The 14267-nt window shown below is 35.0% G+C and overlaps 1 protein-coding gene across 4 annotated transcripts in view; it reads left to right on the top strand.

Moving 5' to 3' along the window:
- Positions 1–14267, top strand: part of LOC114248555 (proton channel OtopLc) — a 62954-nt gene that overhangs the window by 42119 nt on the left and 6568 nt on the right. For 2 of the 4 annotated variants that reach the window (XM_028181827.2, XM_089732392.1), the window contains exons 2-5: positions 1931–2034; positions 9447–9611; positions 10164–10328; positions 13739–13853. In XM_028181827.2, the coding sequence (XP_028037628.2) occupies positions 1931–2034; positions 9447–9611; positions 10164–10328; positions 13739–13853 (549 nt within the window). The other 2 variants (XM_028181826.2, XM_028181828.2) reach the window with 2 other exon arrangements.

Here is a 14267-nt window from a genome sequence, read left to right as displayed (position 1 = left end):
AGTAATTAACGAAGTTTGAGCATAGGTTTTTTAGAACATAACACATATAAGTAATCAACAAATTTCTTTGCTTCATTAATATAATTTTACTCTACATTATTTATAATGCTCATAAATATAATTAAAATACTGTAATATAAAGCATATGCACTAAAGATATAGGTGAAATTTTGAAACCTGTTTCGAAATTACCTACGTAAAGAAAACATACTCAATTAACCCACTGCACATTTTCCTGAAATTTAAATTACTTGAAAATTTATGTACTTCAAACTTTAATTTAAAAAGCATATTCTAACTACTGTGAGTATCGACTACGCTCTTGTACAGTATTAGACAAAATCACTAGCTAAAAACGAAAAAGAAAAAAACAATTGTGCATTTTGCACTATCATCATAACACTAACATTTTTTTATTAATTTCAAATTCTCGAAATAGCCAGTACCCTATTCCTCGAGATTAAGATTACAACGTTTTCATGTAATCAAAATTCGAGCACTAAATTAGTTAAAGTTAAAAAGGAATTAAAAAAAAAGTAATTGACATAGAGTAGACAGAAGCGAGCACAAGCATAGCGGACGCGTCTGGCTGGATGGGTGTCGCGCCGCGGCCGCATCTTACAGCCAAACAGTAAACACTTTGCTGTAATCTCGAGATGAGAAAACTTTCAGTTCTCTTAATTCAGAAACTTATTCAACAACCTAACAACCTTAGAGAGGATCGCCCGACGGACACAAGGCAAACAAACTCACAGTTTAATCTTGGTCCTTGTGTATCTTTTAAGTAAGAATCAATTGTTTGAACATACTCATATAATATTTGATAGTATATTCTATATTCTCATATCTATTTTAAGACGATAAAATGGGTTCTTCTATTTCGAGGAACGTGATTATTATAATTTAATATATTTATTTTTGTAAGCCTTGTGATGTATTGAGCTATTTCTTGATATAAATATGTCCTTGCTGAAAATGTGTTTACTGTTTTAGAAAGGAAAAGTACTACAGATTTTACTGGCCTATTGGTATAAGAACATTTCTTACTGTAGTTGCTTAGTGTATTTGCGCTGCTTATACTAAAATTAAACAACGTAGGACTCTTCCTATATAAAAAGAGAGAGATTCTCAATTAGGAGAAGAAAATTAGCAATGTGATGACGTTTCACCTGGAAGTGACACGATCTGTGACATATTCTTTAATCCGATGATTGACACACTGAAGTACCTTTTTAAAGTGTTTAAAGCGGCCATCACAGAGCACTGTACAAACAATAAAGGATTATCCGATATGACGACATAATGTACGTCTAAACAGCGTTCAACGTGCAGTCACATATATTCAACCTTATCTGGAGATCGTGTATCGTGTATATCAAAATATATCTGTACAAAACTCGCGTGTCTATTAGCTATAATGATATAAATACAAATATACTTACATTTTTTTAAACGTTACAAGCTATTTAGCCTCGGTAAGGCTCGCGCTATCGGTCGGAAGATTAAGGCAATGAAAACACGTTCGAGGAAAAGATCACGCAAGATTTTTAAAATAGACAGGTGTGTACTCACTTTTGTTGGAGGAAAATCCAAGTTTCCGGATGCGTTATAAACATAACGAGACACTCAAATAAGATACGATGGAAATAAAATAAAAAACCTAATTTAAAGACACGTATATACATTATAAAGTGTTCTTTAAAGTCTTTTGCGTAGTACCTACTGAGTGGCAGTGCGAAATGAGAATAACATTCGTCGGCTATGTTTTCGTGTTCATTCACTGTATTCATGCTCGATTTTGTGTGAAAAGGCATTGTTCTAGTTTATTACTTCTAATAAAAGCGAGACTGTCTCACTTGTAAGTTTAATTTCGTCACAATGGTTAATATTGATGAATTGGAAACAAGGTTGTGAAAATGTTTGTGTTTAGATGAGTCCGGCCAATCGCAGCCCACTGTGCGAGGCGAACGAATCTCATCCCGGCGTCACGATAACAGACATGGACACGGTGCATGAAGAAAATGATAATGACAGGTGAGAATTCCGATTCTATTGTCGAAAATTTACATGTGTGTTCTAGGTACAAAAAAACATAATTAATTTTAAATATATTGAGTTTTAATGTATACTGTTGCTTTGCTATTGAATGCTAAAGTAATCACTGTTGCTTTGCTACTGAATGCTACATTAAGAAAGTCATTTTAATCGCCTTAGTGTAGAAGTGAGTCCGCGCGGATAGGTGCTGCCACCCTGCCTATTTCTGCCGCTAAGCAGTAATGCGTGTCGGTTTGAAGGGTAGGGCAGCCGTTGTAACTGTACTGAGACCTTAGAACTTATGTCTCAAGGTGGGTGGCGAATTTACGTTGTAAATGTATATGGGCTCCAGTAACCACTTAACACCAGGTGGGCTGTGAGCTCCTCCACCTATCTAAGCAATAAAAAAAAACTAGATGTAACGTGTTGTGAACGCGTATATATCAGTACTATCCTACCCATTACCGACACAAATGAATGACGTATTCGGATGTAAAGGCCGTTATTCTGATATTAAAACTTCAACCTAATGTGTTAATATGGACGATGGAATTTACAATGTAGTGTTGTCTATACTGTGTATGTCCTCCGAGATCTGCTTGGCATCGAGTAGACTACAAAATCATCTGCCTTTCTAAGCAGAAAAAAGACACGGGTTTAGGTTATTTATCTGTTTGTATTGGTCTATACTGTAATGTTCATTCTAAGATGCCCAGTATACTTTGTAGACATGTGATTTCTCCGTAGTTCGATTCTGGAGTATGTACGATTCTTTTAGATGTAAATATGTACCCATTCGGTAACAAAATGTCTGAAACTTAAAAATTATATACACTTTCGTAATTACCTATATTTTTCTAAATGTAACTATGCACCATTATGTAACAAAGTGTATGAAACTTAAAAATTATATACACTTACGTAATTACCTATATTTTTTTAGATGTAACTTTATACCATTGTGTAACAAAGTGTCTGAAACTTAAAAATATATTACCGATGGTTTTTGTGAGCTCCCACGTGTACGTCACCAGCTAGTGTAATTTCCTACATAACGTTGTCGTGAAACAATCATATTTTCTAGTATAAAAAGTAGGAGAGCTGCGTCAATGGCATTCAGTCCTCGACCACTTCAAAGTGGACTACAGCGTTCAGGCGGTAACGGTCGCAATTACTCTCTTTTTGTTAATTGCCGTCGGTGACAGTCGGGCCCACGAGTGACTGTCACTGTCCATAGATGTCGGCAATACTAACACAGGCGCTGCTTTTATCTGCGCATTTACGAGAATAAAAAAAAACGTGTGGCACTCGGGAACTGCCGCGGTAAAACGATTGCATAGCATTTTTTATCAACTTATGCAATTATAATTAGACAATGATAATTTAATGTTAAAACAATAATAAAACAAGACCACGCTATATTAAACATTAATAAAAGCAAAACATTAAATGTCCCCTTCACACTCATAAGCTAGACCGCGCGAGAGAGAGATGGGCAGACTTTTCATGATGCGCATGCAGTGTGACGTCACGCCACACATTTATTCACAAAGACTACACAAGCGCAACGTGTGAATGTGTTGAACGCGAACTACATAGTAGGCGTAGTGGGTGTGTCAGGTTATTTTCGTTACAGAATTTCTTGATTCAGTCGCCGCGCTCAAAGCCCGCGATAAAATCTATGCAATAGCTTAACAATAATGATTTGTTTTTATTGCATCGGTGGCTGAACGAGCTCACGGCACGCCTGTTGTTACGTGTTTACCGGAGCCCATGGACATCTACAACGTAAATGCGGCCACTCACCTTGACACATGAGTTGTAAGTTAAACTGAAACGGATTACTGCTTCAGGGCAGAAATAGGCAGGGTGGTGGTACCTACCCGTGCGGACTCGCAAGACGTCTACCACCAGTAAATGCTGCATAACGTAATGACAGCCAACGATAAAGTCACAAGCTTGGTAATTAAAGCGACATCGCGACTGACCCTACGGTATAACATTCTTAACTCTTATTGCTCGCATTCGCAAGGCCGAATTCACACGTAAGCTGTTCGTATAATAATCATTAAATGTAGCAACTAAAAATGAGGCAATTAGACAAATTCTTAATTTTTCATTGACAAAATAATGTAATTTTATAAAGATTTCAGTGTGACGGTCATACCAGAAATCCCGTTTAGTAAAATGTCGAGCTATTTTTTCACAGTCATAGGAAATGGAAGCGTCGCGACGGCTTGCGATATGACAGCTCACACGGGCGTACAATAGCGACGCGCTTCGTAACCGTTCTGTTGAAGCTAATTTTTAATGCTTGCTATTGCAAGCATTAAAATATTAGTTATTTACCTTGAAGGCTTTTAAATCACTTTTAGAATTTTTTACTACTACATTTATTTTTAAACCATATCCGTCAATCTAACCATTTATCGATCAAAATAATATCCGGGCTAATAATCTATTATTTTATTCTATATATAGTACGAGTATCTATCTTCTATCTATATGCTTAGTCTGGCCATAAATACTGTTACAAAGGAAAACAAAAAAAATATATGTAAAATAACATTTATTACTTTTACAGTGTGTTAGTTTAATACACAAATATAAAACAATTTAAAGCTTATTCGAAGTGGTCTCCCTCCATTGGAGTCAATACAGTCCTTTAAACGTTGAGGCCAGTTATCAATAGAAGCACGCACTCTTTCCATGGGAAAATTTTTCACTGCCAATCGTACAGATTGTTTTAGGGACTCCAAATTATCATGGCGTTTAGAGCAAGCCGTACTCTCTAAAACTGACCATAAATCATAATCCAGCGGCTTAAGATCGGGACTAGACGTAGGCCAGTCTTCAGCTCTGATGAAGTCCGAAACGTTCGTTTCCAACAAAGACTGCGTAGACCGAGCTTTATGACCTGGCGCCGAGTCTTGCTGAAAGGACCATTCTTGATTATTGAGCATGGTGTTGTTAAGGGGCTTCACTACCTTCTCAAGAATGGTATATTGATACACTTGTGCCGATGTTTTGATACCTTTTTCACAAAGGTATGGCCCAGTCACTCCTTCATAGCTAATGCCCCACCAAACCATCACTGAAGTCGGATAGTGCCCACGTTACACTCTGTCGACTAATTGGGAAGCTTCCTTAGAGCTTTGAGCATAAGTGCGGTCATTTTGTTTGTTAAAAAGTTGCTCAATTGTAAAAAAAATCTCATCTGTAAACAATATTTTCTATGACCTCCCTTTGCGTACCGCTTCAGTAGTTGTTTCGATTTTACCACCCAATTCTCTTTTAAATTATCAGTTAACAAATGACTAGTACATCTCTTATAGGCTGCAAGTCCTAAGTCATCTTTTAAAATACGCGACATGGTTCTAGGTGCTATCTTCATCTCCCGAGATAAAATCTTTTGCTTTCAGACAGGATTTCTTCGAATTCTTTCCCTTACTGCTTTGACCACCTTTTTCGTACGAGCACTACGTGGACGGCCAGATCTTTTTCTGTCACAAACAGAGGAGGTCTCATTGCACCTATTAATAGCCCGGTACACAAACATTTTACTAATACCAAGCGTATGGAGAGTTTTAAAAATTGCATTTGGCTCCATACCTACTTTGTGTAATGCAATCACAGCGATCCGGTTCTCTTTATCACCCCATTTCATTTTAATATCGCAAAATGTTGTACAATGTATTGGCGCCAAAATGAGAAACCTCAATGAGCAATCATATAAAAATGACAGATTCCAAATTCAAATGTAATATTTTGTTTATTTTTAATTGTAACAGTATTTATGGCCAGACTAAGTATATTATATATTATTAAATATTTAAAAAGTAATACGATTCAATGTAAATTTAGGACGACTCCAACGAAACTTAAAGATATTCTCGACTAACGGATGCACATTTTAGAGATTTGAGTTGGAAGTGTTATAGTCGAAGTAACATAATGCCGAAGTTGAAGCGATCCTTTAAATATTAAACATACAGGATGTTCAGTAAAATAAAGTAACAATTTTTTTTTTTTTTAACTAATACTAGATGATGATTGATAACGCCATCTTGCTGTGTCTTTAAAGCGGTTAGTTGCCCTCAATTAAGAAAAATAGTATTATTATTCGCCAATAGATGTCGGGAAGAGTTGATTATTGAAAACACGAATAAAACAACATTTTCTGAAAATAAATCGTAGCTAGATCGATTTATCGCCCCCGAAATCCCCTGTATACTAAATTTTATGAAAATCGTTGGAGCCGTTTCCGAGACTCAGATTATATATATATACAAGAATTGCTCGTTTAAAGGTATAATAATATATGTAATAACAAGATTTGTTTGTTTTGCACGCAGACACTATATAGAATGTCTCTCATGAGATTATTATCAAATATGTTTAAAATATTCCTACGTAACATAAAATAATTTCAATTTTGTTGACCATTCCTCGTTTTCTTTCATTCGTTCATTTCTAAAAGTATTTGAAAGGTCTTATAATTGAATAAAAAAAATCAAAAACATATCGATAACGTACACCGAAACTAACCACGCTGTTTACATTTGACAATCGGAAGTACTCGCATCTGGTATGAAAGGAATACACAAAGAGGGATTTGGGTGCAGCCGCGGTGAGCTTCGAAAATACATATGTATATATTATGTATTTATGACGTTTGATACACTGTCTCGTAGTGTAAAACGTTCAGTTTCTGTCGCTATCTATCTGTATTTTTCAATATTTTTAGTATCGCATGTTTGTTTTTGAAATCGCTCTTTTGCTTTCGAAGTGATATAATATATTTTTTATTGCCCTTGTAGGCAGACGAGCATACGGCCCACCTGATGGTGAGTGGTTACCGTCGCCCATGGACTTCAGCAATGCCAAATATAATAAGCGATAAATATAATAAGCGATTATTTGGTTTTACCGATACCTCATTTTTCGAGGTAATGGACAGCATTCAGTTTATGCTGAAGACCATAAACTTATTATCTACGTACTCGTCAGAAGTTCCGCGTTCACGTTTTAATAACGACAACGTTATTTCAATGAAACTTTGAAATCAGTCGTCAAGGTATGTTACAAAACGCTTTTTAAAAAAGATGTATGGTGTCGTGGGACACCGGCGAGGAACGAAGATCCTTATTATAAAAGTAGTAATTTTAAGTTCTATTCGAGGTATAAAGAAAATAAAACTGGAGTAAAAATTATTGTGGTACACTTCATTCACGGTTGTTTGCATAAGAGTTAGTAGTGTATTGCGCAAACGAACGCTCTGAGATCGTGGTCAATGAATGATAAAAAAATATGTAATTTGTTGTACGTTATTACAAAGTTAAGTCGTACATTGTGTGCATTACTAATTTGTACGCTATTACAAAGTTAAGTCGTACACTGTGTGCATTATTAATGAAAATCTTACGTTACGGACGTTTTTTCCCGGTTAGGGTACCCCTCCGCATCGTCCCATCAGGAACTTCGTTCCAAAAACAAATCGGAGCCGCGACACAATTAATCTAAATACACCGGGCGTCTTATCCATTAGGCCAATAACACTTCGAATGCGTACTCATTCATGTTGTGAATTAGTTAGAGTCTTAATTTTATACCAGTTACATTAACCTACTAGAGTAAGGTTTCCTAAAGTGTTACGACGAAGCGCCTTATAAAATAGAATGATAAGCAAATAGATATCAATAACAAAATACTGAAAAAAGTAAATTAAAAGTTTTTTATTAAATTAAAACTATCATTCAATCGCTATTTTTGTGCCAATAAAGTGCGTAAATTTTAATATGCCAAATAAAATCTTAGTTTTCTAACATTATTTCGTCTGGCGTTAATTCAATGACAACGCAATATGTCATGTATGTGGCTAACCGTTAGGTATTTGTATATAGCCTATAGATGGCATTCGGTCTAACGCAGCAAAACCTCACACATAATAAAGCTTTGATACGAGTTAGCCACGCTAATTTTGAAAAATAATAGCAATCCGGTTCCCTATTTTTTTTTTATTTATACTTATTGTACACACAAAGAAAATACAATAAAAACAGATTTAAAGAATGTCTAAATACTATGTACAAAGGCGAGCTTAACTCATTCATGAGTTTTCTTCCAGCAAACCATTAGCAGAGTGAAATACGATGTATAAGAGGGGAATAGTGTACAATATAAAAGCTATTAAAGCATGATTTTTAAACTAAGCTTTAAAAAAAAAATCTAATATTAAATGAAAAATACATATAAATAAACATACATAAAACAATAACTTAAATACAATTAAAGTGACAGGAAATGTTTCTTCATTTGACTCTTAAAAACTTCTAGAGAGGAACTAGCACGAATAGGTTGAGGGAGAGAATTCCATAATCGCACTGCTTGTATTGTGAAAGAGCCACTATAGCGACTAGAGCTGTGTATGGGAGTTTTTAAAAGAAGAGAAGTGGCTTGTCGACTAACTTTGCCCTATTTAAAATAAAAGACAAGAAAACAATGGATTTTCATTCCATAAACAAGATGCTTATTTGGCTAAGTAGGTAGGTACATAATACGCCTACACCTGCAAACGTCAATAGTTATTAGAGGCCTAAAACAATCATGATGAACGTGACTCAGCATATATGAATGTTTATAATGAAAATTACAGTCCAATACGATCGGTATTTGTTTAGAAAATATGTGTATGGAAACGGAATAGTTGGATTAAATTGGAGTACGCTTTATTGCGCTCAAAAACAAAGCAATAGATGACTAGCACAGAATGAATACAAACTTCAGTTATCTGTTCTTAAAAATAAGAGAAAGAGTCTTCTTAAAGGTGGCGATTACGTCGCTCAAATATGATGTATTCGGCTTGAATTCTCATATTTGGATAAGTTATGATATTTATTCATTAACTAGCTGACCCGACAGACTTCGTAGTGCCTCAATCGATAAATAAAAGACCTAAGCTTTTGTATAAAATAAACTTAAAACAAACAAAAGGAATCCGTCCTACCGAGGAAACATCAAAGGAAACACAAAATTGTTATCTTAAATGTTAATTTAAATTTTATATTCAAAATTTAATATCTTTTAAACCTTCTCTGCACTCAGCTGCAGATAGGAACAGATGGCGGTGCACTATAAAAAACAATCTGTTTCAAGGCCATGACCACGACCCTCAGTAATGAGGAAACCGACGCAAGGAGGAGAAACCTTCTCTGGACTTCCACAAATAATTCAAGACCAAAATTAGCCAAATCGGTCCAGCCGTTCTCGACTTTTACGGAGACTAACGAAAAGCAATTCATTTTTACATATATAGATTTCAAATGAATATGGAACGTTAGTAAAATATAAGTCTGATCAACAAAACTATGGTGCCAATTATATGAAAATGTTTATTTAATTTGAAATTGCAGTGATGAATCGTCGTACTCAGATCTAGGTCGGCTCCGAGAGCGTACTAAGGCGATGCTCGGAACCCCTGCAGATCCGCTGATCCAGCATTCACACTCGCAGCCAAACAGCAGGAGAATGTCCTCGGATATCGAAACTAAACAGCTAGCAGCCAATCTCAATACAAGGTAAAAACAAGACTAGAGAAAATTCGCTAAAAAACTACGAAGGCTAATAAACATTGTTTTTAATGTTATTTACACAGACAGTCGGGATTAATACAAATTTATCCATAGACAGCACATAAATTATTTACATTTTGTCTATTATCTAACTGTCACAGTATAGAGAAATCTAGAGCTACAAAATATACACTAATGCATAGTTTTTTGCATAGACAGGCGAATTAGGTCACTGCCCACGTGGTCTAATTTGGTTACCGGGACCCACAGATAACCACAATGTGAGTGCCGCCACCGACATTGGGAAATGGAAATCTCACTTCTGTTGTATTAAGAGTGTCTCGCCCTTTGAACCAAAACGGACAACTGCTTAACGCAGAAATATGATGGTGATACCTACACGTGGGGCCTTAGTGCCTACCACCAGTGAATGCCAGTTGGAAATCGAAGTTTGAATCCCTTAGCCATCTTCTTGACGACCTGGAGAACGAATCTATGCCTATAGGGTACTATTGACAGCATTTCATCATTATGGATGACATGTATTGTAATTGACAGACGTCCATCCGCAATTATAGCAGCTTTCCGACGACCATCGCAAGCATTAGCGCTATGTGCTGCCACACAACGTCGCTTCCTGTCTGAATTGACACCGCATTCGAGGGCATCCATGGCCTCTACAATACATGAGACAGCACCATCGGCTGCGGAGATTTTAGGGCAGTACGTATATTTACTTCCAATACACACTTCATTCGCCAGTGAATTTCCACAAACGGAATAAATCTTAAATACCCAATGACAGAAATTACGTCAGAAGGAAAATTACCCTAACTCCATAAACCGTATTGAGGCTGGGATTAGTAAAGCCGCTATAAATACGCTATTAATTTCAATTAATTTTACAAACAATTGTATTTTAGTTTAAATATTTTAAGGTATATCTGTTTAATGGTTCGAACTCGAGAACTAAGTGTGGGATTTAAAATTGGACTTTAAGAATACATTTCGTAAAATCATCAATTAATTATAATTAATTAAAAGGAGAATAAATACTTTAATAAAAAAATCGAGTAGGTAGAGTCTCAACAACAACAACAACAACAACTATCTCGTGTATCAATGATTAATCATCAAATTCTAACCTTTGCAAACCATAGTCTATGAGTAAACCTATCGTTCAATGTTTGGCATGAAATTACTCAAATCAAATCAAATCAAAAAAATTTTATTCAACATAAATGAAAGTACATACTTGTTGAACGTCAAAAGAACTACCGCCATTTACATACACTCTTCATTTCAACGAATCGTCTTCTCACATCAGCGATTATGGGTGCCATAAAAAATACGAATCAATTTTATATCTCGCCGTCTGATTTTTCAAAGCCAATTAAGATAATTTCACAATATTTTTAAGTACTATTTTATTCGTGATTTGCATGAGACTAAAAATAAATAATAAGTAAAAGACCGCTTATTTGATAATTGTCCTACCGTGGGTTCTATCTGGACAAAAAATACCCTTTTTACAAAATTATAGTAAAAAGGGGTATAGCATTGAAAAAAACAACAATTATACCCAGTAAGTATCAAACCAAGAAGTTTGGAGAATTTGCTTAAAGTATTCATAGATTCAAAACATCATTGTATCAATGGTAGACTAATCTGAATCAATCATAAAAAAAGAATGAAATATACTAAGTGGAATTAAATGAATATGAAATTTTCAATTAACTGGTTTCAGCCGACGTGTTTTAATTTTCTCTATTTGATTATTTCTATTTTAGAGATGATCGCTAATTTTGGTAACACTTACGCAATGTCAAATGTCGGTACACATTAATTAAATTCCAATCAATATCATTTCATATTTGATTAAATTAAAAAATATATATATATATATATATGAAGTTAGTATGCTACATGAATCAGACAAATACAGACTCAATTTTCATCTCAAACGAATGAAGTCTACGAATTTATTCTCAGAAAAATAATCAAGGCCGCTTACTCCTAAAGAGCAGTAAGAAGGAAAATGAGAACAGTGTCTAAAGTAACAAATGAAAAATAATCAGAAACGTATTAAAACTCATTGACTTTGTATTATTGTTATGAGATATACCAGACGAAATTTCTATAAAATAGTACGTGAAGCAAAAACTTTGTATCCCTTTTTACGAAAATTGCGCGGACGGAGGAGTATGAAATTTTCCACACTTATAGAGAATATAGAGAAAAAGTGCACAATGCTAATTTTTTTTTAAATAAAAGTGTATAAAAGATACATTAAATCAATAAAGAAAACATTACACACAAACATTACATACCATGTATTTAACGCACACACGCATGCATACTATTTATTGTCAAACTTTTGTTCTTGGCGTCTGTTGTCAAATTGAGAATAGATTAAACATTGTTTGCCTTTATTAATATTTTTTATAGTGTAGTCTTGGCGAAATTTGTGATTATAGAAGTATAAAATAAAATCATAATAGTGTACAAACTTACAATTCCAATTAATTATAGTCGAATTTCGACTACTGCGGGACCTCTAGTTTCTATAAAATTAAGAACGATTTTCTGTGTTCTCGTTCCAAATAAATTATGATAATGAAAGGGTCTGCGCTACAGTGTACTCCATCAAACGATGAGACAAAAGCAGAGACCTATTTAGAGGTGAATTTGATCACGGATAACGTTTGCTTGTATAACACAAGTCAGGTACAATGCGCGCCGCCCAAGTCGCGTCAACACTATTCAAACGCTCTCCTCCTTTTATTTGTAAACAGGCTCACAAAGCTTCCACTGAGATTCGCATTTACTTAAATTAATATATGTAATTCAGCTAGATAATATTTATGTCACTAGCTGTTGCCTGCGGTTTCGTCCGCTTGATCAAGATAAAAGTGTTAATTTTTCTAAAATAATATAACAGTTTCCCGTGGGAATTAGATGTTTTTTTGGGATAAAAAACAGCCTATGTCACACAGCTGACCTAAAACTAACACTTTAAAAAAAATCATATCAATCCGTTGGTTCATTTCGCCATGAAAGAAGGACACACAAACAACCAAATAAACACACTTTCGCATGTATAATATTAAGAATAGATATGGATTAGGGAAACTTCAGTATATTATTAAAAGACCCAAAAAAACTTTTATTTTGGATTAGATTGTTAACAATTTAAATCGATATACATACCGGCAAACATTTCCCAAGTTTCGATGCGATAAAACAAAAACTACATTTTTTTTACTTTTAATTTATTTTTTGTTTAGATGGGTGGACGTGCTCACAGCCCACCTGGTGTTAAGTGGTTACTGGAGCCCATAGAGATCTACAACGTAAATGAGCCACCCATCTTTGAGATATAAGTTCTAAAGTCTCAAGTATAGTTACAACGGCTGCCCCACCCTTCAAACCGAAACGCATTACAGCTTCACGGCAGAAATAGGCAGGCTGGTGGTACCTACCCGCGCGGTCTCACAAGAGATCCTACCGCCAGTAATTATGCAAATTATAATTTTGCGGGTTTGATTTTTATTCCACGATGTTATTACTTCACCATGGAAGTCAGTCGTGAACATTTGTTGAGTACGTATTTCATTAGAAAAATTGGCACCCTCGCCTATTTTTTTTATAGGATTCAAAACATCGGTGCATCGCTCAACACGAATGCACCGGACGTTTTATCCTTTAGGCCACGCCGACAACAAAACTGTATGGTTAATTAATTACTGTTGGCGTACTCGGATCTAGTAGGGCTGTGCATGACCAATAATTGTAGCGAACTTTAGGGCATAGCAATTGATGTTGGTTGGATAGATGATGATGACTGTTCTAATTACACATTAGGTAGCGCTTCTCACTGCTAAGTCAAGGGACGTGACTTCGACTCCGAGTTTGAGTATACATACATGTGAATGAATAGATTTGTTTTATATGATAAATATATATGTAAAAATATATATAAATGCATAGGTATCAATCTCCAATTCGCATAGTACAGGAAATCTTAGTTTGGGGTCAAGTGACCGTATGTTATTTGTCCATGATTTTTCAATTGCTTCATTAACATTTATCATTACAATAAATATATGAATCATTAACTCATTTAATTTCAGTGAAGCTTTAAGCAAAGCGTTGTCCGCTTTGTATGCAAAGTTGCTCGTTGTGTTGGGCTTAGCTTTTCCAGTCACTGAAGTGATAGCTAAGGGCGTGCCAGACGGATATTATCAGGTAATATTACTATCAGAAACTTGTTCATGCAATTACATATTTATTTCATAATACATTGTAGAGATTCTTTGCTGGCTTGAAAGTCAAATTTTGTACAAAGTTTTCGCCTAGTTTAGGAAGCTGACGGTTCAATGCTATGAAAATACCAGAGCCCATAGACATCACTACGAGAATGACGTCACTAATCTTGCTTTAGTAAGGCCTACCATTAATTAGAACAACAATAGAAGTGCATTAAAATAACCGCAAAAAAATTTAAAATATTTGTAAATATATTACTTTGTTGCAAAAATACAGGAAAGCATTATTTATTAATCATAGGGGTCGTTGACATGTTGTGCTCGCAACAGGACATTCGAGTTAAGTAGGGCAAATGTGCTGACACTATTACTACCGAAGATGTCGTAAAAACGG

Source organism: Bombyx mandarina, chromosome 13 (assembly GCF_030267445.1).
Source record: "Bombyx mandarina strain Sakado chromosome 13, ASM3026744v2".
Taxonomy (NCBI): Eukaryota; Metazoa; Arthropoda; class Insecta; order Lepidoptera; family Bombycidae; genus Bombyx; species Bombyx mandarina.
The sequence above is the reverse complement of the archived record's forward strand: the minus strand, read 5'-3'. Positions and strand labels throughout refer to the sequence as shown.